The 26,520-nt window shown below is 36.7% G+C and overlaps 1 protein-coding gene across 5 annotated transcripts in view; it reads left to right on the plus strand.

The window, feature by feature from the left end:
- Positions 1–3,060: 3,060 nt before the first annotated feature.
- HSF2 (heat shock transcription factor 2) overlaps positions 3,061–26,520 on the plus strand; it is a 35,244-nt gene continuing 11,784 nt past the window's right edge. For 2 of the 5 annotated variants that reach the window (XM_078370004.1, XM_078370006.1), the window contains exons 1-8: positions 3,061–3,232; positions 6,108–6,224; positions 17,303–17,411; positions 17,585–17,712; positions 18,450–18,574; positions 21,720–21,795; positions 24,690–24,751; positions 25,647–25,734. In XM_078370004.1, the coding sequence (XP_078226130.1) occupies positions 17,381–17,411; positions 17,585–17,712; positions 18,450–18,574; positions 21,720–21,795; positions 24,690–24,751; positions 25,647–25,734 (510 nt within the window). In that variant the 5' untranslated portion in view covers positions 3,061–3,232; positions 6,108–6,224; positions 17,303–17,380. Of the gene's footprint in view, positions 3,233–3,502; positions 3,782–6,107; positions 6,225–17,302; positions 17,412–17,584; positions 17,713–18,449; positions 18,575–21,719; positions 21,796–24,689; positions 24,752–25,646; positions 25,735–26,520 lie in introns of those variants that run through there. The other 3 variants (XM_002746918.5, XM_002746919.5, XM_078370005.1) reach the window with 2 other exon arrangements.

Here is a 26,520-nt window from a genome sequence, read left to right on the forward strand (position 1 = left end):
ACAAACAAGCCAACAAGTTATAATTTTCTTTTCCCCCAAAGAAATCTTTATTCAACATTTTGTTTTTCAGAAACTGTATTAATTATAATAAACATTAACAATTAAGAAAAACAAAACATAGTAGTTTAAGTTATTCCTGGAATATCTGGCTTTTATTAAGAGAGGAAGCGTGGCCAGGTGCAGTGGCTTTCACCTGTAATCTCATCACTTTGGGAGGCCAAGGTGGCAGATCACTTGAGCTCAGGAGTTCAAGACTAGCCTGGCCAACATGGTGAAGCCCCATCTCTACTAAGAATACAAAAATTAGCTGGGTGTCATGGTGCAGACCTGTAATCACAGCTACTGAGGAGGCTGAGACAGGAGAATCCCTTGAACCTGACAGGCAGTTTGCAGTGGGCCAAGATCACACCACTGCGCTCCAGCCTGGATGACAGAGTAAGACTTTGTCTAAAAAAAATAGAAAAAAAGAAGTGAAGTATAACAATAAATCCGTTCATGTTAGTAGCAAGGGAAGGTCAGTTTACTATTTTTTCCTCTATAATAGCAGTTCTCAAAATGCGGTCCCAGGGCCAGTAGCATCTGCATCATCTGGGACTTGTTAAAAATAAACATTCTTAGCCTGTACCTCAGACTCACTGAGTGTCATGGAAGCAGAAGCAGCAATTTGTTTTTTAAGAAGCCATCCAAGTGATTCTGGGCTAAAGTTTGACACACATTGGTGTAAATTTAAAAAGCATGTTTCAAACTATGAAAGACCTGGTTTCAATTCTAACGTTAGCTAGATGATTTTGGATACATCATCTAATTTTCTGGTGCCATGGTTTCCTTATCTGGTTAATAATATCCCTATCACTGGTCGTATAAGTATTACAAATACTACCTGATAGGTGATATTGCTCATTTGCTTACTGGAAGGCTCTCCTCTCCAAGTGATTCAGATGCACGCTTAAGTTTGAGAACCACTTGTTTCAAACTTTGGTCTATAAGATGTCATACATTGGAAACAGAATCAGCTATAGAATTTGCAAGGTCCATTGTAAAATGAAAATGCAGAGTCCATTGATCAAAAATTAAGAATTTCAAGAGAGTGAGAGCAGAGCATTAAACCAAGTGTGACAACCCACTAAGCTCAGCCCTATGAGTGCTCAGCTTTTGAATGTCCAAAGACAAGTTTCTGCTTCTATCTAAACACACTATATATTTTTTACATTAACATAAAATAATTGCATGAAAGTAGGCCACGTTTCCCCCTTAGACATTACCAATCTTACCTCCTGAGCTGTTTCCCTCCGTAGATAGACATGATCATTAGCTTCCTGGTTTTTGCTCTCTCTGTTGTCATCCTTTTAGCTATTCAAATATATTTTTACTTCAAGACCCAACTTAAGGTCCCTATCCTCCATGAAATCTTTCCTTACCACCTTAACCTACTAATCTGTCTTTTTAAACGTATCTAGTACTTATTTTATACCAAACATTTAGCTTTTTTAATATATCAATGAGTGCTGATCACTGTGTTCATATTGTTTCTAGAGTTTGAATACAAGCATCTTGAGCTTTGAGATAGTGTCATCATTTTACAATGGAAAGGGCACATGCTTTTGAGCTCAATAAAGCTTAGGTCTCCCACTTACTAGCTGTGACTGGGGAAATTAATCAACTTTTGAGTCTCAGAATCTTCATTAGGAAAATGGGATAATAAGACCTGTTGTGAATGATTCAATAATATATGTAAAGCTCTTGGCATATATAAGGGCTCATAAAATTTTAGTTCCTCTATCACATGTACGCTTCCTTATATCTGATTTTGCTTCAGCCAATATCCCAGTGCTGAGCACAAAGGCAGTATTCAATAAATATTTGCTCTTTGGAAGATATATATATTTAATGTACTATTTTATATTTACCCAAGAACTAAACCCATTCTATGCTGAATTTTTGTATAATGTGTTATCTCTTACTTGTTTGTAAGTTTTTGTCTTCACATGCCAGCTTTTGTAAAAATAAATAAATGTTTAATTTTGTAGACTTCATATTTTCAAAGCATATTCACAACCATATTATTAAAGACACTCTTAATGGGTAAAAAGATAGATCTTACTCCCAATCAAGAAATGGGAAAAACTGGCACTGGTAGCTAAGGAATTGCTCTAAATGACAGTACAGGCTTATTTTAATACACAGTAAAATGTCCAAGAGGCTTTGTTTCATTATTTTTTCCCACTATACCAATCTCTCAGGTCAAAAAAAAAAATAGATCTGTAAAGTATATACAGGAACAACTATTTTAATTAAAATAATATAAACAAGCCTGTTTCTTTTTATTCTGGTACAGAGTAGGCACTTGATGACTGGATTAAAAACAGCACATGATGTACTATCAATTGCAGTTCCTGGTTTACAGCTCTAAGCAGTAGAGAGTGAGTTTTTTAAACTGCTCTTTTTGATAAATGCATTTTAAAGAGGGCTTTTTCTTCCAATGAAAACTTAAGAACAAGGTTCATTATTTTTAAGATAGTTTCAATTTGAGGCCTAGCACATCATGCTTAAGAGCTGGCTTTTTCCTTACGCGAATGATCCTTTCTCTAAACTGGTGGAAACCACACTTTGGCTGCCAAACTTATGACTCAAAGGCCCTAGAGGGCTTTTTGTAGCTTCCCAGCCACAGTCCAGAAACCATAAGCTATTCCACGTGAAACAACCAAACACGGTCGCCCAAGCCAAAGGCCGGCTACCCTCAAGCCTTCTGTATAAAAGGCAAATGAGAAGGCAGCACCCCTTTCTGCTACCACCCCCTTCTGCTCCCACCCCCTTCTGCTCCCACCCCTTTCTGCTCCCGCCCCCTTCATGTCTGTAGTAGCCAATCACTTTTCTCTGTCGTGCGGTCGGCCTCTGGGATTGGCCAGGGACTGGAACGGCGCGGAACCACTGCGCGAACAGGCGGAGCGAGGAGACTTGTCCGTCACGTGCGGCAGCCCTGCCTCTCGGCCTCACCGCGCGCCTGGCGGGGTTGGGGGGCGGGGACCGAGATCTGCTGCGCCTGCGTTGTGGGCGTTCTCCGGGAGCTGCTGCCTTCACCGCCGTCGCCACTACCACAGTGTTCGGGTGTAGAATTTGGAATCCCTGCGCCGCGTTAACAATGAAGCAGAGTTCGAACGTGCCGGCTTTCCTCAGCAAGCTGTGGACGCTTGTGGAGGAAACCCACACTAACGAGTTCATCACCTGGAGTCAGGTACGGTCAGGCCACGGCGGCCTCTGAACCCCCTAAATAACCGCCTCCTCACTCGCTCTCCTGCGGGGTGGTCTCTCGCGGCCTTGCGGCTCGCCGCTGTCTGCGAGGCCCGCGGTGCGAGCCTTGGTGTACGGTCTCTCGGGGGACCCCCTGTATTGTTCTCTCGGGGAGCCGTGGGGGCCCGGCCGGCAGCGCCTCTCGCCTCAGGCCGCGGTGGGGGAGGGGCGGCCCGCGCGGGGCGTAGCGGCCCAGGCAGCCCCTTAACGGTCCAGTCCGCGTTCGGAACCGGCCCGGCGTCGCGAGGGTAATCGGCGAGCCGAGGGCGCGGGAGCCACGTTACTGCACACTCATCCTCCGTCCTCCAGCCCGGCTCAGGGGTTACAAATCGCGGAGGGGACAGGGAGCCTAGGGCCAGGATCATCGACGTGGGGCTTTATAGGAGGCGATCCTTACCTCAGCGACCGATCACCTCTCGTTCCTCCAACACCGCTCTGCATCTGGGATCTTAATGAGGAGAGCAGTCAGGGAAATAGACAGATTCAAACACAGGTTACTGGTTATCAGTTGGTTTAAAACATATATAGAAATTGACAAATTCTTTGGAGATTCTGTGCTGTTTGTATAATCGGATAATTAGGATTGTTTTAATAAAGTACTAATAGGTGGTCAGTAACTTAGTAATGACTCAATTTCACTGAACAGTTACCAGCAGAGGGGCATACCCATGTATTGATGATTGGTTTGATCCCAACTCTGCTTCTAAACAAGGATGACCTTAGTCCAGCCCCTTAACTTGTCTGGTCTAGGTTAATCGTTTATAAGATGGATGGGTTGCCTAGGTGATCCAAGACCTCTTCCAGTTCCAAATACAAGATTCTAGGCAGAATGATTGTTTACGTCCACAGTGCCAGTGCGTTAGAATACACCCTTAGGCTGTTGGAATCTTTTTATGAAGGGCAATGGTTAACTCTTACTGCAGATGGTCACCTGTTGAGGCATATTTTCATGTGTGAGTTCCTGAGAAGAATAAGCGAAAACTACCTGCATAGTGCCTGGCACCTGTAACGTGCTGAGTAAATGTTATCTCCCCTCCTCCTCCTGCCTTTCTTTCCTGTTCTCTTCCTATTACAGGAACCCTCAGTTTTATTTATTTTTGTCTTAACAGGGAGTTAACACATTATTAAGACCCTGAAGTTTTAACTATTTAATACCATAGTTTGCCTTGTGTTATTATTTGTTCTTTTTTCCATCTTTCTTCTAGGATTTAATTTTTGCGTGTTCCTTATCTGAGTTATCCTTTTACCCCCATTCCCTGCTAGGAGTTGAGTGGGAGGCATTGTGTGTGTTTGTATTAAGCATTTAATGCATTCTGTACAATTGTACAAAGCTAAGTGAAGATGAAAAAGCCAGCCACTAGCATGTACTTAAAATAAACAGATGTCTCATGTTTTTCATCAGTTGGAAGGATTAAAAGTTGACAAGAAGGATCAGCACAGACTGTTATTCAGAAATGTATTCGTGTTAGAGATTGGACTGAGATTCTGTCCCCATGAAAGCTGACTTTATCATACCTTTTTGTCTTTTATGGGCCAGAAATAGAGTTTATACATATTGGCAGTTGGTTTTATCGTGTCAGTGGTAGACCTGTTATATTTTGATTAGTCACAGTATTTTAATAACATTCTTATTTTCTGAGCAGTGTCAAATGTGGAGAGTTTTGTACTGATCCATAAATCCATCATTCTGTGAGTTCTAAACCAAATAAACCACTTAACTATTTTTTCTTAATCCCATTATTAACTTTAAGCTTATGTGTTAACTAATTTTCTAATATGCCAGTGGTATGATCAAAATGTACACTCAGTAACTGTTTGTGCTAGAGACACAGTAGGTGTTTAATAATTGTTTGATGAATAAATGAAATACCTTGAAATGTAATGGGAGTGGTAGGAATGATGAAGATAAAATTATGTTTGAAATGAATCTTAGAGATCATCTTAGGTTAGCCTCAGCATTGTATAGATGAGGATTTGAGGCTTGGACTGGTGGGATTCTTTATCCATAATTATATAGCTAGCCAAGATTGGAGATGAGACCCTAACACAAGCTTGTCCAACCTGAGGCCCAGATTCCACCCAGGATAGCTTTGTATGTGACCCAATACAAATGAATAAACTTTCTTAAAGAAACATGAGATATTTTTGCTATTTTGTTTTTAAGTTCATCAGCTATCATTAGTGTTAGTGTATTTTATTTGTGGCCCAAGACAATACTTCTTCCAATGTGACCCAGGAAAACCAAAAGATTGGACACCCCTAACCCTAATAGATTTCTGAGCCCCCAGATCAGTCTTCCTCTGATAGGACTAGACATAATACAAGTTGACATCATATTTAGTTTTATACCAAAAATGTTGGTTGCCATAAGTCTGTGAACAATTCTGAATAAATGTTGTCTAGGGCTAAGCCTCATAGCTTAGGCAGCTGTCTCACTCATACTTTGCATAGATTTTTCTAAAAGCAGTGCTAACCTGAAAAGTAAAACTTTAACAATAATGTTAGGTGGAAAAAACAAAATAAGTTACTTTCATCTTTTTTTTTTTAATGAATAAATGAAATTCCTAGAAAATGTAATGGGAGTGGTAGGAATAATGATATAATAGTCCTCAACAGGCTTTGAATTTCTTGAAGATTATATCACATTTTCTTTTTTTGAGTTGTTATATCACTGTCACCCAGGCTGGAGTACAGTGGTATGATCTCAGCTCATTGCAACCTCTGCCTCCTGGGCTTAAACGGTTCTTATGCCTCAGCATCCCCAGTAGCTGGGATTACAGACGCACGCCACCATGCCTGGCTAATATTTGTGTTTTTAGTAGAAACGGGGTTTCACCATGTTGACCAGGCTGGTCTCAAACTCCTGACCTCCAGTGATCTGCTCGTCTTGGCCTCCCAAAGTGCTGACATTACAGGCGTGAGCCATTGGCACCCAGGTACTCTAATCTTTTAAGTTGCTGTTTATAGTGGTTTCTGGTTTCCTTCAAACTTATTGTGTTACACTTCTGTTGGGGTAATTTAGCATTTATACTATGAAAATCGTTGAGAACTTTTAGAAAAAGCAGTTGTTTTGGGAACCACACAGCATTTTGTGCAATTTTTTTTCCAATGGTGGAAAATAATTTATTTCTTTACCTTGAGTGTAAGGCAAGGGAAAAAAAACTTAACCAACTGCATTTTGGAAAACTTCATAAAATGACTCTGGAGACTTATATAACTTTAGTTTTCCTTGAAATTTGCAATGTGACAAAATTGAAAGGTGAAATAATACCTCTTACCATTAAATACAAGAATATAATATTCTGAACAATTGAAATTATACTTAAATGTGTTATTGACTCTAAAATAATACAAATGTCTTAGGTCCAGACTGTCTCTAGGAAAGCATACTGTGGCTGGGCGTGGTGGTTCATGCCTATAATCCCAGCAATTTGGGAGGTCTAGATGGTCAGATTGCTTGAGATCAGGAGTTCAAGACCAGCCTGGGCAACGTGGCAAAACTTTGTCTCTACCAAAAAAAAAAAAAGCAGAAATTAGCCAGGTATGGTGGCATGCATCTTCAGTCCTAGCTAATTGGAGGCTGAGGTGGGAGGATGGCTTGAGCCAGGGAGGCAGAGGTTGCAGTGAGCTGAGATCATACCACTCTGCACACTAGCCTAAGCAACGGAGTGAGACCCTGTCTCAAAAAAAGAAAGGTATGGTTTACATATTTCTACTTTTTCCTTACTCTTCTGAAAAACAAAAATGAAAAGTTTTATTTTATTTTTTTAACATTTTCTTTAAATGTAAAAATTTATAGAACTATTATTGGCTTTGATAGTCTGTTGCCAGAATCAAGTACAGAGACTGTACTGTCAGACAACCTAAAACTGTTTTAAATGTAACAGTGTTCTAAAGAGAGAGCATGTGTTAGCTTGGAAGCAACTGGTGAAACTTGATATTCAGAGATGAGGCCATAGAGGTTAAATAAAGTTATATAGTAAAAAACAGCCTTTACAGTTAATGAAATGTGATAATCAGTGTATGCTGAAGTGAAGCAGTATAAAAGAAGGAAAGAACCAGAAGGTCATTCTTTTGTTAGTGTTGATACCTTTGTCTCTGTTCGTCAATGAGAAAATGAAGTGATTTCCACCAAAGACTTCATACTCAGCTTTTCCCCCTTTTTGTGCCCTTTGGCATTCTCTACTTCTCTATCCCCCTCATGTCAGCAGAGATGAATTAGGAAATAGGTAGGAGGGAGAGAGGGCAAAAACAGAATTTTTCCAGTGTTTTCTAGCTATTTTGAATGAATTTGAGCAGTAGGCCCTTGGACTTCACAAAGTACTAGTATTGTTTTGAACATCCCAGCAACCATTGCATTATTTCTGTATTTCAAAGTGAAAATAAGAAAGACTGCAAGTATAGGAGGCCAGGGGTAAAATCCAACTTAGATGGGCCTGCAGAAAAGTTGAAAGATTGATTTTCAGGTATTTTTATTTGTATACATAAGAGAAGAATGAGCTAAAAACTCCAAAGAAGTGGCTGGTGCATATTTAAAAATTATAGATTGTTTTTTAAAGTAAGTCACAAATTTTTTTTCTAAAAAGTGTTTTAAAGTAATGGGGATGAAGTATTAGATTATTAGGAATACTTTGAGTGTTCTAAACCGAGTGCCAAAAGGTTAATTTGGAGAGTAACTACTGTTCCTACTCTTGGGAATCTTGCTAATATTTGTGGGTAAGGTTTAAGGAGAAGTTGCCAGTCTTTTCTGCCTTACTCAGAAGTAGTTTTCTGTTCCTTGTCAAATACTTAGTGGGAGATTCTGTATTATATTGCTTGAACATCAGAGGTTTAAAAGTCAGGAAGGTGAATTTTTGCAGTCAAATAAGTTATTTACTAATTTTAGAGTAGAGACTGAGGGGAATACAATAATCAGAGATAGAGTTATGTGAGTGAATGAGGAGTGAATGACCACAGGTACAAGCAAGAGATTATTGTCATCTCCCTATTTTATATAATCAAATTGTTGAAATTCTAAAATTAAAATCCAGTTTATTTGGCCGGAGGCTTATTTAGTCAGTCAGATGCTTGTGAATCTGCTATTACCTGATAGTATGCTAGGTACTAGGAATTCATTTAGTAATGAAACAAATGCCTACCTTTATGGAGCTTACATTTGAGTGGTGAATATCAATAAATAAAAACTTAGCAAATACAAGCTGGCAGTGGCAGTTGGTGCCTGTAGTCCCAGGTACTGGGGAGGCTGAGTTGGGAGGATCACTTGAGCCCAGAAGTTTGAGGCCAGTCTGGGCAACATAGTGAGACCCCTGTCTCTAAAAAAAAAAAAAAAAATTAAAAACAAGCAAAACACAAGTAATATAATTTCAGTTAGTGATAAATGCCTTTAAACAATGTGTTAGTTAAAGTCCAATATAAGTCAGAAGCCACAGGTACTTTCAAGAGGGTAAGTTTAATAGAGTTACCAACTATATCAGGGAAACTAAAGAAAATCCAAAGAATACAGGAAAAATTTTAAGAAGTAGCTATTACTAAACAACAGCAACAACAAAGTAGCCATTACTGATAAGGCTGAGATAGAGTGCCCAAGTAAGAACACTTTTTGCCAAGGCTAAGATCCTTACCTTGCTGAAGAGAATATGGCCATGTCTCAGTGACTTGCAGAGAAGTTCACTAATGTTGTACTGGTGGAACTTACTGGAAATGTATCCTTCAAAACTTGCTGGGAAATATGCCTTCTAGGTCAGGGGTTGGCAAAGTACAGTCCATTTGCCAGCTGTTTTATAAATAAAGTTTAATGAGAACACAGCTATGCCCAGTCTATTTACATATCGTCTATATCTGCTTTCTCACTATAAAAGTAGAGTTCTGATATTATAATCTGTAAGCCTAATTTATTATTTGTCCCATTAAGAAAAAGTTTACAAACCTCCGTTCTGGAGTACCCTAAAAAATTGCTTATGGAGAGGTCTCTTCTTAGAGATACCCTGCTTTGAAACCTCCCAAGGGAGAGGGAGCACCAGGGAAAGCTGTTGGCCTTTGAGTATTGCTGACCACCATTAATATCAAGAGCTAGACACTGGAGAACCTGCCTCCACTGAAGAAGCCTGCCAAGGACACATGAGCCAGGAACAAGAACTCCTTTTTCTTGTAATATCTCTCTAATATTTCCTTGCTGACAAAACTTAACATCATGGCACCTAGAAAAAGAAAGATGTTTATTTAAGGGACCTAGCTCTATGCTTGTAGAGCAGACAATGAAGAATGAATTTGGAGCAAGAAATTGGTAACTGGCCCATCAACGGACTAGGTTTTATGGATATTTTAGGTAAGGTGATGAGGAAAGCCACTCCAAGGAGATGATGTTTGAGGAGAGATCTTAATGATTAGAAAAGATGGGCCAGACAAAGGGGATGACAAAAGGAAAGGCCTTGAATGTGGCTGTTCAAGGAAGCAAGAAGGCCCATGTAGTTAGAGTATCTTTAGGGAATAGGAGAGTGAGGGTGGGGAGGTAGGCAGGAGCAGATGGTAGGGCCCTAAATCTGTAGTGAGGAGATTGGATATGAGTGGACCAGTTAGAAGACTATCACAGTTTTCCTATATTGTATTGAAAATATTGGTGGCTAAGACTAAGGTAGCAGCAATAGAGGTATTGAGAGGTAGTCAGCTTTGATACCTATTCTGAAGGCAAAGCTGTAGGATTTGCTGATAAATTGACTATGGTTGGAGGAGCAACAGAATTAAGAACGGTTCATAAATTTGGTGTGAACTACAGGATAAATTCATTTGCAGAGATATGGGGGAAGATATGTTGGAGATTGTTTTTGTTATATTAACTTTGAGATTAAAAATTGATCTATAGTTGTATTTGAAATGATTTAAAAATTGTTTAATTTTTCTTAAGTTTGATTGACTATGCTTAGTCAATCAAACTTAAGAAATTTAGGCCACACCTAAATTTCAAAAGGGCTAGGGAAGTGCACTGCTAGAAAAAAACAGGAATATTTCTGAATAGCTTGACTGACTTCCACACTCCAAAATATCCAAGTGGAAATGTTGAATAGGTGGTTCAGTATAAGACTTTGCCATTCAGGATGGACTTTGGACCTTGTGACTGGTAAAGCCATGGGACTAAATGAAATCATCTTCTGTGAAGATAGAAGGAACCAAAAGATGTAGTATTCCAAGATTTAGAGAATATGAAGACAAAACCCAGCAAAGGAGGCTGAGAAGGAACAATGACAAAGAAGTTAATGACAGAAAATGGCTCAGGAAAGAGATCAACTGTGTCACATGCTGTTAGGAATATTCCTATATACCTCTCCGGGTATATATAGGCTAGAGTTTCTTTAAAATCTATATACTTGCATGAATTGCTGGGAAATAGGGTATGAGATACTTAACATCAAAATAGTGTGAATTATTTTCCGAGGAGATCAAACCAGCCTACTCTCCAATTAGCCATGTGTGAGATTTTCTGTTAATCTGCTTCTTCAAAACTGTGTATTATTATCATTCTTCTTAATTTTTACCCATCTAGTTGATGTAAAGTATTGTCTCAGGTTTTAATTTATATTTTCTTGATTATTAATGAGTTCTAAAACCTTTCACATTTGTTTGGCCATTTGTGTTTCCTGTTCTGTGAAATGTTTGTTTTGCCATTTTTCTATTAGCCTTTTATTACTTGTGAGAATTCCTATATATTTTGCATATTCGTTTTTTGAGTTTATGTTTTGGCTGTATCTTTCAGTTTATAACTTTTTACCTTCTTTTGATGAGTAGATCTTAATTTTAGTATAATTAAATATATCAGTCTTTCTTGTGTTTCATGCTTTTTGTTTCTTCAGATTGTTTTCTTCTACCTCCACTAAGGAGAGAAAAATGCTTTTCCATCTTCTGAAAATTTTAAAGATTTGTGTTTTATATCTAAGTCTTCCATTTATGTGGAATTGATTTTATATGTGGTTTGAGGGATCCAATTTCACTATTTTTCATATAATATCTAGTTGTCTAGCACCTTTACTGAGTAGTTTTTCATTTGCCAATGATTTATATTGCCACTTCTGTGTTATGTCACAAGTTCATATAGATACTGTCTTAATCAATTGGGCTGCCATAGCAAAATACCATAGGCCAGGTGACTTCAACAGCAGGAATTTATTTTTTACAGTTCTGGAGGTGAAAAAGTCCAAGATGAAAACACTAGCCATTTCTGTTCTTGCATTCGGGCTTTCTCTGCTTTGCAGACAGCTGCTTTCTCCCCGTGTCTTCACAATGGTGTAAGGAGAGATAGAGTGTGTGTTCTGGTCTCTCTCTTCTTTTGTGTTCTTCTAAGATACACTACTGTGGAGGAGATTGTCAAAGGAAAAAATATGAATAGTGCCATGATCAAGGATAAAAACCTGGAAAACATAGCTACCTCTTGTTTGATGGGTGGAAGAAAATCAGAAATATGAGATAAGACACTCAATAGTGTTTAGCATAAAAGTCCAGAGAGTAGAACATTTAAGGAGGGGATTGTTAGTTGTACCAAATGAAATGCCACAGAGAAGTGTAGGAAGATTAAGACTGAAAAGAAGGCATTGAATTTGACATTTGACATTTTAGAAATCTGGTTCAGTAGAGTAAGGGAACCAAAAACAGTGTTTACTGAGAGTAAGTGGATGGTCCTGCATTGGAGAAGGGGGGTTTAAAATGCCTGCTTGTTAAATTTTTCAGTTAAGGAAAAGACAAATGGGTAGATTGAAAAATAAGTAAGGTGTAAGAGGAAAAGTTCTTTTAAGATAGGAAAAGATGTATGCATTTTAATTTTGATAATTATCTAGTTGCCAATAGTGGATATTGTCAAGTGTTTTAAATTTAATAAGGGAAAATTATTTGTTTTGCTGCACATTTCTTGAATTATGAGTCTGAGCCTCTTCTAACTTTCACAATGTGTTTTTCATAAAAAGCCTGTTTCTGTTAGGAAGAAAGTAGAGAGTAGAGATAGAGTAGGAAGCTAGCAGTCTCCATGGATAAAATTATATTTTATCTGTATGTCTTCTAGGTTTATTATGTCATGTCTCCAAAAGCTTGGTTTGTATAGAATGAGATGGCATTGAGCTATTTTCATTCCAAATGGAAAATTTCATAATCCTTTTCTGTTCTGATTATCTCCTCCATTTGAATGCCATCTTGACTTATTGCCTGGTAAATTCTCAAATAGATATGTTACTTCATCTTATCCTCTCTAGTCAGTCTATTCATCTATTTAATTACACCTTCTTTTGTACTAAAATGTTAACAATATAATTTTATAATCTAAATTGGGTAGGATTAAAATACACGTTTCCATTGTTCGCAGTATTTTCTTGCCTGTTGTTATGTAGTTATTTTTACAAATGAACATAAGCATCTAATATTTGGTTATGATAGCATCAGTTCATCTTTACTCCACAAATCATTGTTTTAATTAAGAGAGAATTTAATGTACTGGTTAATTTAGAGAGAATTGACACCTTTACAATACTGCATTTGTCTTCCTTTTATATTTCTATAGTTTTAATATTTTAAAAGTTTCTGTATTTTTAAAAATTTTATTTTTAGATATTTTATTTTCATTTTTCTATTCTCATTGGGATTTTATTTCATTTTAGTTTGTAATTTTTTTAATTGTGGTAAATATATATAATATAAAATTAACCATTTTAAGTGTACAGTTAGTGGCATTAAGTTAGATTCACATTGTTAGGCAATGATCACCACCATCCATCTCCAGAACAATTTTTATCTTTCCACACTGAAACTTTATACCTATTTCACAATAACTTTCATCTCTTCCTCCCACCAGCCCCGGACAACCACCATTCTACTGTTTGTCTCTATGAAATTGGCTATCATAGAAACTTCATATACAAACTTCATACTTTGTATAGTATTTGTTCTTTAGTGACTGGCTTATTTCACAGTATAAGGTTCTTTTCGTGTTGTAGCTTGTCAGAATTTCCTTTTTTAGGCGAAATAATATTTCATTGCATGTCTCTACCATATTTTATCCATATATATTTCACCATGTGTTGATGGATACTTAGGTTACTCCTACCTTTTGCCTGTTGTGAAAAATGCTATTGTGAACATGAGGTACAAATATCTGTTCAAGTTGCTGCTTTTATGTTGTTATCGTTGTTGTTTTTAAGTATATTGTTAGGAATGTTATGTGGTAATTATTTGTTTAATTTTTTAAGGAACTATCATATTGTTTTCCACAGCAGCCACACTATTTTACATTCCTACCAATAATGCACCAAGATTCCAATTTCTTCACATCCTTGCCAACACTTATTTTATGAATTTTGGAAAATTGCCATTCTAATGAGTGTGAATTGGTATCTCGTAGTTTTGATTTTTTATTTCCCTAACGATTTGTGTTACTAACCATCTTTTTATGTGCTTATTGGCAGTTTGTATATCTTCTTTGGAGAAATATCTACTCAGGTCCTTTGCTCATTTTTAATTGGGTTTGGTTTTTTTTTTTTTTTTTTGTCTTTCATTGCTTTTATATTTTGAAATCTGTGTTCTTGATATTAGCTCCTTATCAGATATATGATTTGCACTTTCTTCTTCCCATTCTGATGGCTGCCTTTTCAGTCTGTTGGTAGTCTTTTCATAAAAGCGTTTAGACTTGATGTAGTTCCATTTGTCTATTTTTGCTTTTGTTACTTTTGGTGTTACATTTAAGAAATCATTGCCAAATCTAATGTCATGAAGCTTTTGCTCTAATATTAAGTTTTCTTTAGCTCTTACGTTTAGGTCTATTTTTTTTCTAGGGAACTGGTAATATTTTATTTCTTGATCTAGGTGATAATTTTTCAAATGAGTTCACTTTCTGACAATTCATTGAGCTGTACATTTACGATTTGTGCACTTATCTCTATGGTCACACTTCAGTCTTTCAAGGTTTAGGAAAATCCAAATACTAACAACAACAAAACTCTTTCCCTTATTTACCAGCCACCCTTCATTTCTCCTCTGTTGAATAGCCCTATTTAGCAGCTTCAATACTTAGTAAATGTTGGTAGTCTTTAGTGCTGTTCCACTTCTCCTCCCACTCCAAGTACATGGTCCCATTGCATTTCCTCATCCTGTGGTTGGGCAGGGTTGTGTGACTAGTTCTGGTTAGTGAGTTGGAAGAGGAAATGATGTGTGTCACTTCTGGGCTACAGCATCCAATTGCCAGCATGAGATCTGTAGGATGTCTTTTGACCTCTGCTGCAGTGACATGCAATTTTACAAGTTAGTGCTCTCCATCAGTCTCCATCCCAGAGAGAGGATGACACAGAGCCAACTCACAGTAGACATGAGCAACATGCATGGCAAGAAATAAACATGTGTTGTTTTAAGTCACTGAGATTTGGGGATTATTTGTTACAGCACTAATTTTAGTGGGACCTCCTGGTGTGTTTGTGTGTGTGTGTGGTTTACATGTTTATATCTCTGAAGAGTATACCAAGATAAGATATACTCCTATACAGATTTTTTTTTTTTGAGACAGAATTTCGTTCTTGTTACCCAGGCTGGAGTGCAATGGCATGATCTCGGCTCACTGCAACCTCCGCCTCCTGGGTTCAGGCAATTCTCCTGCCTCAGCCTCCTGAGTAGCTGGGATTACAGGCACATGCCACCGTGCCCAGCTAATTTTTTGTATTTTTGGTAGAGACGGGGTTTCACCATGTTGACCAGGATGGTCTCGATCTCTTGACCTTGTGATTCACCTGTCTCGGCCTCCCAAAGTGCTGGGATTACAGGCGTGAGCCACCATGCCCGGCCTATACAGATATATTAACTATACTCATATTTCCCTCCATGAAACAACTATTACATGAAATATGGAGGGAAATATAAGTACAGTTAATAGATCTGTATCAGAAGGTTTTCAGCTTCAAATACAGAAACCCAAGCTGAAAATTGCTTTCACAATAAGACTATTGCCTATGTAAAGAAAAATTTTTAATTGCATTTTAAGTTTTGGGGTACATGTGAAGAACGTGCAAGATTATTGCATAGGTACATACATGGCAGTGTGATTTGCTGCCTTCCTCCCCATCACCTATATCTGGCATTTCTCCCCATGCTATCTTTCCCAAACTCCCCGCCCCCCATTGTCTCTCCCCATTTCCCCCCAAACACACCCCAGTGTGTGATGCTCCCCTCCCTGTGTCCATGTGTTCTCATTGTTCAACCACCTATGAGTGAGAACATGCAGTGTTTGATTTTCTGTTCTTGTGTCAGTTTGCTGAGAATGATGGTTTCCAGGTTCATCCATGTCCCTATAAAGGACATGAACTCACCTTTTTTGATGGCTGCATAGCGTTCCATGGTGTATATGTGCCACATTTTCCCTGTCCAGTCTATCATCGATGGGCATTTGGGTTGGTTCCAGGTCTTTGCTGTTGTAAACAGTGCTGCAGTGAGCATTCATGTGCATGTGTCCTTATAGTAGAACGATTTATAATCCTTTGGATATATATCCAATAATGGGATTGCTGGGTCAAACGGAATTTCTATTTCTAGGTCCTTGAGGAATCACCACACTGTCTTCCACAATGGTTGAACTAATTTACACTCCCACCAACAGTATAAAAGTGTTTTTCTTTCTCCACATCCTCTCCAGCATCTGTTGTCTCTCGTGTTTTTAATGATTGCCATTCTAACTGGCATGAGGTGGTATCTCAATTTAGTTTTGATTTGCATTTCTCTAATGACCAGTGATGATGAGCATTTTTTCATGTTTGTTGGCCTCATGTATGTCTTCTTTTGAAAAGTGTCTGTTCATATCCTTTGCCCACTTTTGAATGAGCATGTTTATTTTTTTCTTGTAAATTTGTTTTAGTTCTTTGTAGATTCTGGATATCAGCCCTTTGTCAGATGGGTAGATTGCAAAAACTTTTTCCCATTCTGTTGGTTGCTGATTCACTCTAATGACCATTTCTTTTGCTGTGCCGAAGCTGTGGAGTTTGATTAGGTCCCATTTGTCTATTTTGGTTTTTGTTGCCAATGCTTTTGGTGTTTTGGTTGTGAAGTCCTTGCCTATGCCTATGTCCTGAATGGTTTTGCCTAGATTTTCTTCTAGGGTTTTTATGGTGTTAGGTCTTATGTTTAAGTCTTTAATCCATCTGGAGTTAATTTTGGTGTAAGGTGTCAGGAAGGGGTCCAGTTTCTGCTTTCTGCACACTGCTAGCCAGTTTTCCCAACACCATTTATTAAACAGGGAATCATTTTATTCATTTTAAATTAGTTTTTATATATGGTATCACATAAGGGTCTAACTTCATCCTTTTGTATGTCAATACCCAGTTTTCTCAGCTCCATTTGTTGAAAGGACTGTCCTTTTCTTATTGAATGATCCTGACACACTTATCAAAAATCCTTTGGTAGTGTTTATTTCTGGGCTATTTTATTTCATCAATTTACATGTCTGTTTTTATGTCAGTACCATGCTATTTTGATTATTTTTGTAGTGTTTTCAGTTGTTTGTTTTTTTGTAGAGAAAAACACTAGTGACTTTTAATATTTAGTAACCAGATAGTTTACTGAATTCTTGACAGGTTTTTAAATTGATTTTACAAAGATACCATTATGTCTACTGCAAATAATTATAAACTGCTACTTCCTCTCAAATTTTTTTTTGTTGTTCTTAATTGTACTAGTTTTAAAACAATGTTAAATAATTATGCTGGCTACATACTGTATTTCTTTTTCTCATTGCTGCTTTAATGGAAATTCTTCTAATATTTCACCATAGAGTATAACATGGTTCTTGGTTTGAGATATATCCTAAACTTTTGAGGTTGACTTCAAAAAGCTTAGTTGCAATTTGCTACTTAATTGCAATTTGTTTCTTGTTCCTTTTATTAAGAATAGAATGTCGATCTGAAGGCATCAAGGAAGGACTACTCAAGACAGTTTTGGGGTATATAAATATATCACTACGTGTCATAGGAACTTAACTAATTGAACTTTTCTTTTTTCCCCCCAACAGAATGGCCAGAGTTTTCTGGTCTTGGATGAGCAACGATTTGCAAAAGAAATTCTTCCCAAATATTTCAAGCATAATAACATGGCAAGCTTTGTGAGGCAACTGAATATGTGTGAGTATGGACAGCAGTTTATTTGGAGTACTATTTTCTTTTGAGTACGATTATCAGCTACTGATTAAGCAATTTTTTTCTCATTAGAATGGTAAAGAAAAACATATTGCATACAAGCACTGCCAAATTTTGACATGTTTATTTTAGTCATTTAAATTTTTAAACTTTTTCAGATGGTTTCCGTAAAGTAGTACATATTGACTCTGGAATTGTAAAGCAGGAAAGAGATGGTCCTGTAGAATTTCAGCATCCTTACTTCAAACAAGGACAGGACGACTTGTTGGAGAACATTAAAAGGAAGGTGAGCTATTGTGAACATGAGCTAATTACAGTATTGACCTGGAGTGTACTTAGCCAAGATTTTTATTTCACCTGTTGAAAGTAAGAATGTAGAGAAATGCACAACTGTTCCTTTGGGGATGAATTAGACTAAGAAAGTTTTAATTAACTGTTTCCCTTTATATTTTCCTAAGTTATTTTTTAAAAAAAGTAAGTTCCTGCTAGAATATCAGCTCCCTGGAGGGCTTCTTCTATAGTTTGCTATTATATATCCAGTGCCCACAATAAGTCTCCTCTAATAATATAAATATGCCCACATTGTAGGCATTCAGTAATACATTTTTAATGCATAATATATTTTGTTAAAATAAGATAATTTACTAAATCTAAAAGGGGTGGACCGTGAAAGAAAATGGCCTAGCATGAAGCTATTACTGCATAAATTTAATTGAATGTGGAATGTAGTAATAAAGAGGCTTGGGGGAAATTGCAGGGAGCTTGGCAGAAGGGGAGCAAAAAAGACCTGAAGATATTCCTGCTTCACATTAATTTTTTTTGTTGTTTAAAGTAGATTATTCCTTGCTTCCTCTCCTATTGAGCTCTGAAGTTTATTCTTTCCCTCGAATTTCATCCCAGGGTTTTGGAACCAGATCTTATTTCCTGAACAGGCTATGAAAACCTCATCTTACAGGGAAGTTCTGAATTACAATCATGTGTATTTACTGTTTTTTTGATTTTCTAAATTTACTTTTTAAAAAGGTTTCATCTTCAAAACCAGAAGAAAACAAAATTCGTCAGGAAGATTTAACAAAAATTATAAGTAGTGCTCAGAAGGTTCAAATAAAACAGGAAACTATTGAGTCCAGGCTTTCTGAATTAAAAAGGTAAAGTTTTATTTCCAAATAAAATTTTAATATGGGAATTGGATATATGTCTATGTGTGTTAAGTTTGGAGGTTGTCTGATGTTTCATTGTAAGTACTCAGATCTCTTTGTTGAAGCCAAGATCAAAGATCATTTTTCTGCAAGTATTCGTTCCTCTTACTTTGATTTGTGGCCATAGACTTTACCTTAATATTGTTTTAATTATGATAGTCAGAAGATATAAACCTAAGCATATCAAAACAGTTTGATGTATAAGTTTTAATGATAGACAGTAGATCTTTAAGATGATGTAGGAAATAGGATTCTGCTTAGGTTAGTTCATATGGTGTTCACAGACAGTGAGGGCATATGACATAAAAACGCTATATGTTGGGCCATAATCCCAGCACTTTGGGAGGCCAAGGCGGGTGGATCACGAGGTCAAGAGATGGAGACCATCCAGGTCAACATGGTGAAACCCCGTCTCTACTAAAAATACAAAAAAATCCCAGCTACTCAGGAGGCTGAGGCAGGAGAATTGCCTGAACCCAGGAGGTGGAGGTTGCAGTGAGCCAAGATGGGGCCATTGCACTCCAGCCTGGGTAACGAGAGCAAAACTCCGTCTCAAAAAAACAAAAAAAAAGCTATATTTTACCCATCTTTTGTTTAATGGCTATCTCTTAAGACTTCTCTGTGTGGACTAACTCTTGTGAAAAAGTAGGACAAACACAAAAAATTGGAAAATAGTGATACAAGAGAGTTGCCCTCCTTGATACTTATTTCATATAGATTTGGAAAAGTGTTATTCAGACCTTTTAGCTACAGAAAGATGCTTCATTTTATTTTACTACATTTCTTGGTACCATATTCTAACTTGCCATACTAATAACTTGTATATGAGTAGATGGTGTATTACTCTTCTTAGTAAGTAGCTGGAATTTTTCTGTATCCTAATAGATGCCAAGGGCTTGACTAAGTTAGTTTACATAGTCTCTCTTCCAAATCGAATGTGGAACATTACTTTAGTTAATCATAACTCAAGTATCTTCATTGAAAAAGGAACCTTGAACTTTGATTTCGTTTTTGAATAAGCTTTGGGGTTTCACTTTTGTGTATTTAACCACTTGCTTACTGTATGTCTCTTGTGTATACTAACTTTCCTTTGACCCAATTCCTTGGACCTCAGTTTTAGCCCTTAAAGAAAGTGATGCCCAGATCATTTTTTTTTTAAGATAAAGCCTCACTCCGTTGGCCAGGCTGGAGTGCAATGGCACGATATTGGCTCACTGTAACCTCCACCTCTCAGGTTCAAGTAGTTCTTGTGCCTCAGCCTCCCGAGTAGCTAGGATTACAGCCCCCCACCACACCTGGCTAATTTTTGTATTATAGTAGAGATGGGATCTCACCATGTTGGCCCGACTGGCCTCAAACTCCTGATCTCAGGTGATCCACCTGCCTCAGCCTCCCAAAGTGCTGGGATTCACTGCGCCCGGCCAAAGAAAGTGATCCCCAAATCATCTTCTATATCTTGTCTTCTTCTTAACTTTTTTTTTTTTTTTTTTTGATACACAGTTTTACTCTGTCACCCAGTCTGGAGTGCAGTGGCTTGATCTCACCTCACTGCAACCTCTGTCTCCCAGGTTCAAGTGATTCTTGTGCCTCAACCTCCCTAGTAGCTGGGATTATAGGCATGTGCCACCACGACTAGCTAATTTTTGTATTTTTAGTAGAGACGATGTTTCACCATGTTGGCCAGGCTATTCTCAAACTCCTGACCTCAAGTGATCCACATTAGCCTCCCAAAGTGGTGGAATTATAGGTGTAAGCCACAGCATCTAGCCCTACTTATCTTTATTCAGTAAGAAGATAACAGCATTTTAAAATTTGAGTCAGAAAAAAATACGGCAGGTACTCAGTAAATATTAAGAAAATCTCCTTTTGTATAGCTTTATATGTAAATCTCTAGTTCCTTTTATATTAGTTTGGATTAAAGAAGATGACTTGTGGAGATTAAAGATGGAAAATTAAAGCATTTAATAGGCAGGGTATCTATCATGTCTTTTCAGCATTATCTGCACTGCTAACATTTAACAGTGCAGTTTCAATTTTAAAAAGTTGAATGAAGAAGCTGTTAACCAATAAAAGTTACTGGTTTATTATTGGATATGCTTTATCAGAATAACATTTTAGTGGTTTACGTATGCTTTTGTTTGAAATAGATCTTAATTAAAATAGTTTTAGTATCTGACAGACTTTAGTTTGACTTCAGTACTTACCAAATTATTTGTATGATCTTGAGCAATTCCCCTCAAGTCTCTGTACCTCAGTGTCCTCGTCTATAAAACAGAGATAATGACTTATTTCTTGGTGGTTTTTAGAGAAGTTTTAAATAAGTATTACACATAAAATGGTTAGCATAGTGCCTGGAGTATAGTAAGTGCGGGGTATATATCACTACTGTTTGTTTCCTAAGGTGGTTAGGAAGGCCTGAATTCACTTGGTAGCCGCAGTTGAAAGATTAGCTTATTTTTTTAAGCTAGAAGTAATGAGTCAGATTGTCAAAAGTAGTAAATTGCTGTCTACTATATGGATGTACGCATATGTCTTAAGTTTTTGTGTATATATTGCCATGAGTAGCAGAAAATACAATTAAGGAGAAATGATTCTGGGGCTGGGTGTGGTGGACCCATACCTGTAATCCCAGTACTTTGGGAGGCTGCGGTGGGTGGATCACCTGAGAGGTCAGGCGTTTGAGACCAGCCTGGCCAATATGGCAAAACCCTGTCTCTACTAAAAATAAATACAAAAAATTAGCTTGTTGTGGTGGCACATGCTTGTAATCCCAGTTACTCAGGAGGCTGAGGCACAAGAATTGCTTGAACCCAAGAAGCGAAGGTAACAATGGCCTGAGATTGTACCACTGCACTCCAGCCTCGGTGACAGAGCAAGGCTTCATCTTAAAAAAAAAAACAACGAATGATTCAGGAGTTGTGTCAAGGTAGTTGTCATTCCTGTGTAATTGAACCAAAGTTTTCTTGGTCTCAGAAAAAATATATAGTAAAAACAAGTGTAGTTAAGTTCTCTGATATCCTTAATTAGAGATATTGAGGCCTGGTTTTCTGACTGATTTTTGTTTTGTTTTGTTGCTTAATGAATTATAACATAGTGAGAATGAGTCCCTTTGGAAAGAGGTGTCAGAGTTACGAGCAAAACATGCACAACAGCAACAAGTTATTCGAAAGGTAAGAAGTTCTTTTCCCCAGGACCATAATTTGCATTTGTTTAATGAGTACTGTTTGTGACCCCAAAAGGTGTGTATTGGGTGTCAGTGATTGATCTTAGTTTCTTACATAGTGGGTGCACAGATAGAAGTAAAAAATGAAATCAAATTAAGCCAAGTGTTATATATTTTTAACGAAGAATATTTCTCATTACCTAAAGAAGGCCACTCCATATGTTTCAGTAGCTTTTAGTAAATGATCTTTTGCCTAATGTAACAACTTTGAAATACTTTATTTTATGAGCTTAATTAATACACTACCAATTTCTTAACTTAAAATTAGTATAGTCTTACTATTTTTTTGTTGGTTTGTTTTTATTATAAAAGGCATAAAGTCTCAGAAGATGAATGACAAATATTTTCAAATCATTGGACCAAATTATGAGTTCAAAAAATGAGTTTTCAGTGTATGCTGTTATTAGTCTGTGCAGAAAAGCAGTTAACTTAGTGTTGTAAAATGGACTTTAAATTTTAGTATATGAGCTGAAAATTTAACAGAGGAGTTGGAATCCCTCTGTTTTATTGTGTCCTTGTGATTTAATCTTTGCCTATCAGCTTTCATTTGCTAATAAGAGATGAAACATAGTAATTAAGGCAGCTATTTTTTGCTCATGAGTAAACTAGACTCTGAGTTTAAGCAACAGTTTTTTTGATGGGGTGCTTCTGATCCCTCCTGCTTAGAAGGCCCTTGAACTAAAAATAGGGTTGTGACTGACAGGATCTGGGTCTAATGGAGAAGGCTTGAAGCAGAGATGCATAGCGGTTGCAGCCTGTGGCCAGTAGTCAACATAGATCTACTGGCTTTTGTTTTTTTTTTTTGAAAAAAGATCAGTGTGCAAGTGAAGGTTGAATGTATTAGAATTTAGTTCTAAGTGTTTAGTCTAATTATGTATATTTTTTAAACTTTCATAGGCAACTCTAATGTTTACCCTGGTTAAGAATAGTTGATTTAAAATAATAGATGTACCTTAACCTGTACTTTATGGAAACAGTCTGTTAATATTTTTCAGAAACAGTGTTTTGGTGATATATTAGCTTACAACACTCCATAATCTGTAGATTTTTTCCCCCTAAAAACAAGGATAATTGGTAAAATAGTATATGACATTTCGGTTTTTCATGAATGCTAACATTCTCTCTGCTAAAATTTGAGTTTGAATCTCTGTGTTTTGTTGAGTGTTGTTTGCATAATGCATAAAGACAACTAATAATTTCTATTCTGCTCCTGGAGTTTACTGTCAGCCATGGAATGAGAATAATACGTGTGATGATTCAGTTATAGGACTTACCAGGTAGAGAAGTTACATGCTGTAAGGGTTAGATGCCTTATCTTCTTCAGAGAAAAATTCCTGTATAATGTGATACAGAAGTGTCATAAGAAAACTGAGATGCAGAATAAATTTAATTTAGACTGTGATTGATGTTCTTATAAATTCAACCTAAAGTTTTTAGAATTTTCTCATAACATTTATTGATTTAAAAAACTGAAGTTGAATTGTAACATAGATATCTTTAAGCTTACATACTGTCTTTTCATTAGCTGTCAGCATTTTCTCTTGAATAAGCAATTTAGTGCCTACTCTCCTTTTTGTAGATGCTAATACTATCAAACTCTTTAAAATGTCTATATTTTTGTCCCTTGAAAAGTTGATATTGATTATAAGGCAGACCATTTAGTAGCCTTTTTTTGTGAGGAAATGCTCAACATTAAAACTATACAATAGATATTTTTGATTGGTAATACTCTATTTAATCATGTAATTTCACAAAGCTTATAAGCACATCTTCTGCATAGAATCTAAATAGTCCTCCAATCAGTTTTGGCTTTTATTTATAGCTTCTCAGTGATACACTACTTTTACAATTTACCTTATAATCCTCACCTTTTATAGCACCTTTAGGAAGTTGACAATGTTATTCCAAGGCATACTGTAAGCCAGTGGTTGTCATACTCAGATCAGTATCCAGTCACACTAAAGGGCTTTCTAAACATATGCATTACTGGATCCTGTGATTTGAATTTCAGGTTCAGCAATTCTGTAGTGGGATTGAGAATTTAACACATCTAAAGTTCCTAAGCTAGTGTTGCTGGTTTATGGGGCACACTTTAAGAAACAGTACTTAAGAAAAAACACACTTTGAGAAACATAAATTATGAAGGCTTGTTGATGTGTCTTGACAGTTTTCTCTCTAAATTTAATCAAATATTATAAAGATTAGCTTCCCTTGTCAGTAGGGAAGTTTTGACAGACAGGCCTCAACACTAATCTTCATAGAATCAGGCAATACACTTTTTTCTTTATCTTTTTTTTCTTTGCTCACAAGGAGAATTTGTTTGTTTAGAAATGGAGCATCACGATGTTGTCCAGGCTGTCTCAAACTCCTGGGCTGAAGCAGTCCTTCTACTTAGGCTTCCTAAAGTGTTGGTATTATAGGCATGAGCCACCATGCCTGACCCATCAGCTTTTTCTAACTCGAAAATTATATGATCTACTCTAAAGGAACTGACAGTTTCTTTTGCCTCTGTTACCTGGTAGAAGGAAAATGTTGCCTATGAAACATCAGTTTTCTCTTTGCACCATAATGCAATCTTCTTCAGAGTATTTGAATTTAAAAAGTTGGAATCTACATCCAGGCAAGTTTGGTACTTATCACCAAAACAAGTAACTGCCTGGAAGCTGGTAAGTTTCTTTAGACGGCAGTTATAAGGTGCATCAGCTTTCAAGTGTTAATAAGTGAGAAATTATGAGACTTAGAATGGAGGACAAATTATTATTGGAATTTGTTTTATAAGACATCGTAATAGAAACAAAAAAATTAATGGTATGGTAAAAGAATTTTTATTTTTATTTTTAGATTGTCCAGTTTATTGTTACATTGGTTCAAAATAACCAACTTGTGAGTTTAAAACGTAAAAGGTAAGTTTTTATGATGAAGCATTATGGCCTATACATAGACAGTCTTTTTAGTGTTTAACCACGAGTAGCCTACATTTTCTGAGTATATGGTTATTGTTCCAAAAGAACAATTCTCCTTTGTTAAATTATACTCTTAAAATCTCTAGTGATATTACTTTTTAGTTTTATCATTCTGCTGATGTTTGTGAGATAAGGATAGCCTAAATGGTCACTTTATAAACACATATACAGTTAATAAAGAATATTCACTTTTCATTCACATTATTAAAGTAGCATTAGAAGGCCTGAGTGAGGAAATTTTTTAAAAAGAGGCCATTCGTTAAAAAAAAAAATCAAAATTTGTTCTACTTGACCTCTCTTAGTTTGATCCACTCATAGTCTTTTTAAATCTGTATTTCAGCCATGGGTTGTGATACCTATAAATGTCCATAGTTACTATCATCATAGCTAAAATGTTAGAAGAATAATGGACAAAAGGAAAAGTTGAAAGGAAAAATTGATAATGTAACACTAAGATTTGGGGAAAACTTGATTATGATCAGAGCTTTATGGCCTTAACTACTTCCGCTAATTAGTTCTCATGATATTACTGTTCTTTTTTCTATATAAATACAGTTCATAGAGTTGTGTAGTTCAGTAAACACTGAAGCATAACTGGAGAGAATAGTTTATTATAACAAAAATAGTGTAGAAAAATGGAGAACTGAAAGTTTTAGATATTCTCATCCAGCAATTTCTGTTCCTAAGATGTAATCATTTTTAAGTTTGTTTATTGCTACTGTAATTTTTATTCATTATTAAAGTGAGTGTGCGTGTTTGTGTGTTTGGGAAAGCTTATAGAGGGAGTTTAAATTCCTTGTATGTTTGCTTCATTGAAATGCCTTCTGATTTTCAGGCCTCTACTTCTAAACACTAATGGAGCCCAGAAGAAGAATCTGTTTCAGCACATAGTCAAAGAACCAACTGATAATCACCATCATAAAGTAACTTTTTAGTTAGAGTCTATTTTATATTTAGTGTCTCAAACAAAATTTTATTATAGTGTGTTTCATACATTGAGAGAAGTGTGGTGAATAACCATTCAGGTGTTCATCCCACAGCTTTGTTAAATCATGACATTTTTATTATTTGCTTTAGATTATTGTAAGAAATAAATCATACACAAATCTAGTTGTTCCAGTTGCCTGTTTCCAAGTTTTTTTCTTCCCCTCTCTCATCTCTCCTCATAACTCTCCCCGCTATCCTGGAGGTAGTCACTGTCTTGAATTAGTATCTGTTATTCTCATGGCCATTATGTATGTGTGAATCCAGGAGCAGTACTTGGTATTATTCTGCATATGTCTAAACTTAATATAAATAATATCATTTTGTACGTATTATTTTACAGTGTAGCTTTTATTTTTAATTTGGTGTTGCTTTTGAGATTTATTAAACATAGAGATTTAGTTTATTCATTTCTTTTTTGTATGTGTGTGTATGATGGGGTTTCACTGTCACCCAGCCCGGAGTGCAGTGGTGCGATCTTGGCTCACTGCAACCTCCTCCTCCTAGGCTCATGTGATTCTCCTGCCTCAGCATCCTGAGTAGCTAGGACTACAGGTGTGCACCACCACACCCAGCAAATTTTTGTATTTTTTGTAGAGATGGGGTTTCATCATGTCACCTAAGCTGGTCTCAAACTTGTGGACTCAAGCCATCTTCCTGCCTTAGCCTCCCAAACTTTTGGGATTACAAGCAGGAGCCACTGTACCTGGCTTATTCATTTTGAT

This window comes from Callithrix jacchus, chromosome 4 (assembly GCF_049354715.1).
Source record: "Callithrix jacchus isolate 240 chromosome 4, calJac240_pri, whole genome shotgun sequence".
NCBI classification, from domain to species: Eukaryota; Metazoa; Chordata; class Mammalia; order Primates; family Cebidae; genus Callithrix; species Callithrix jacchus.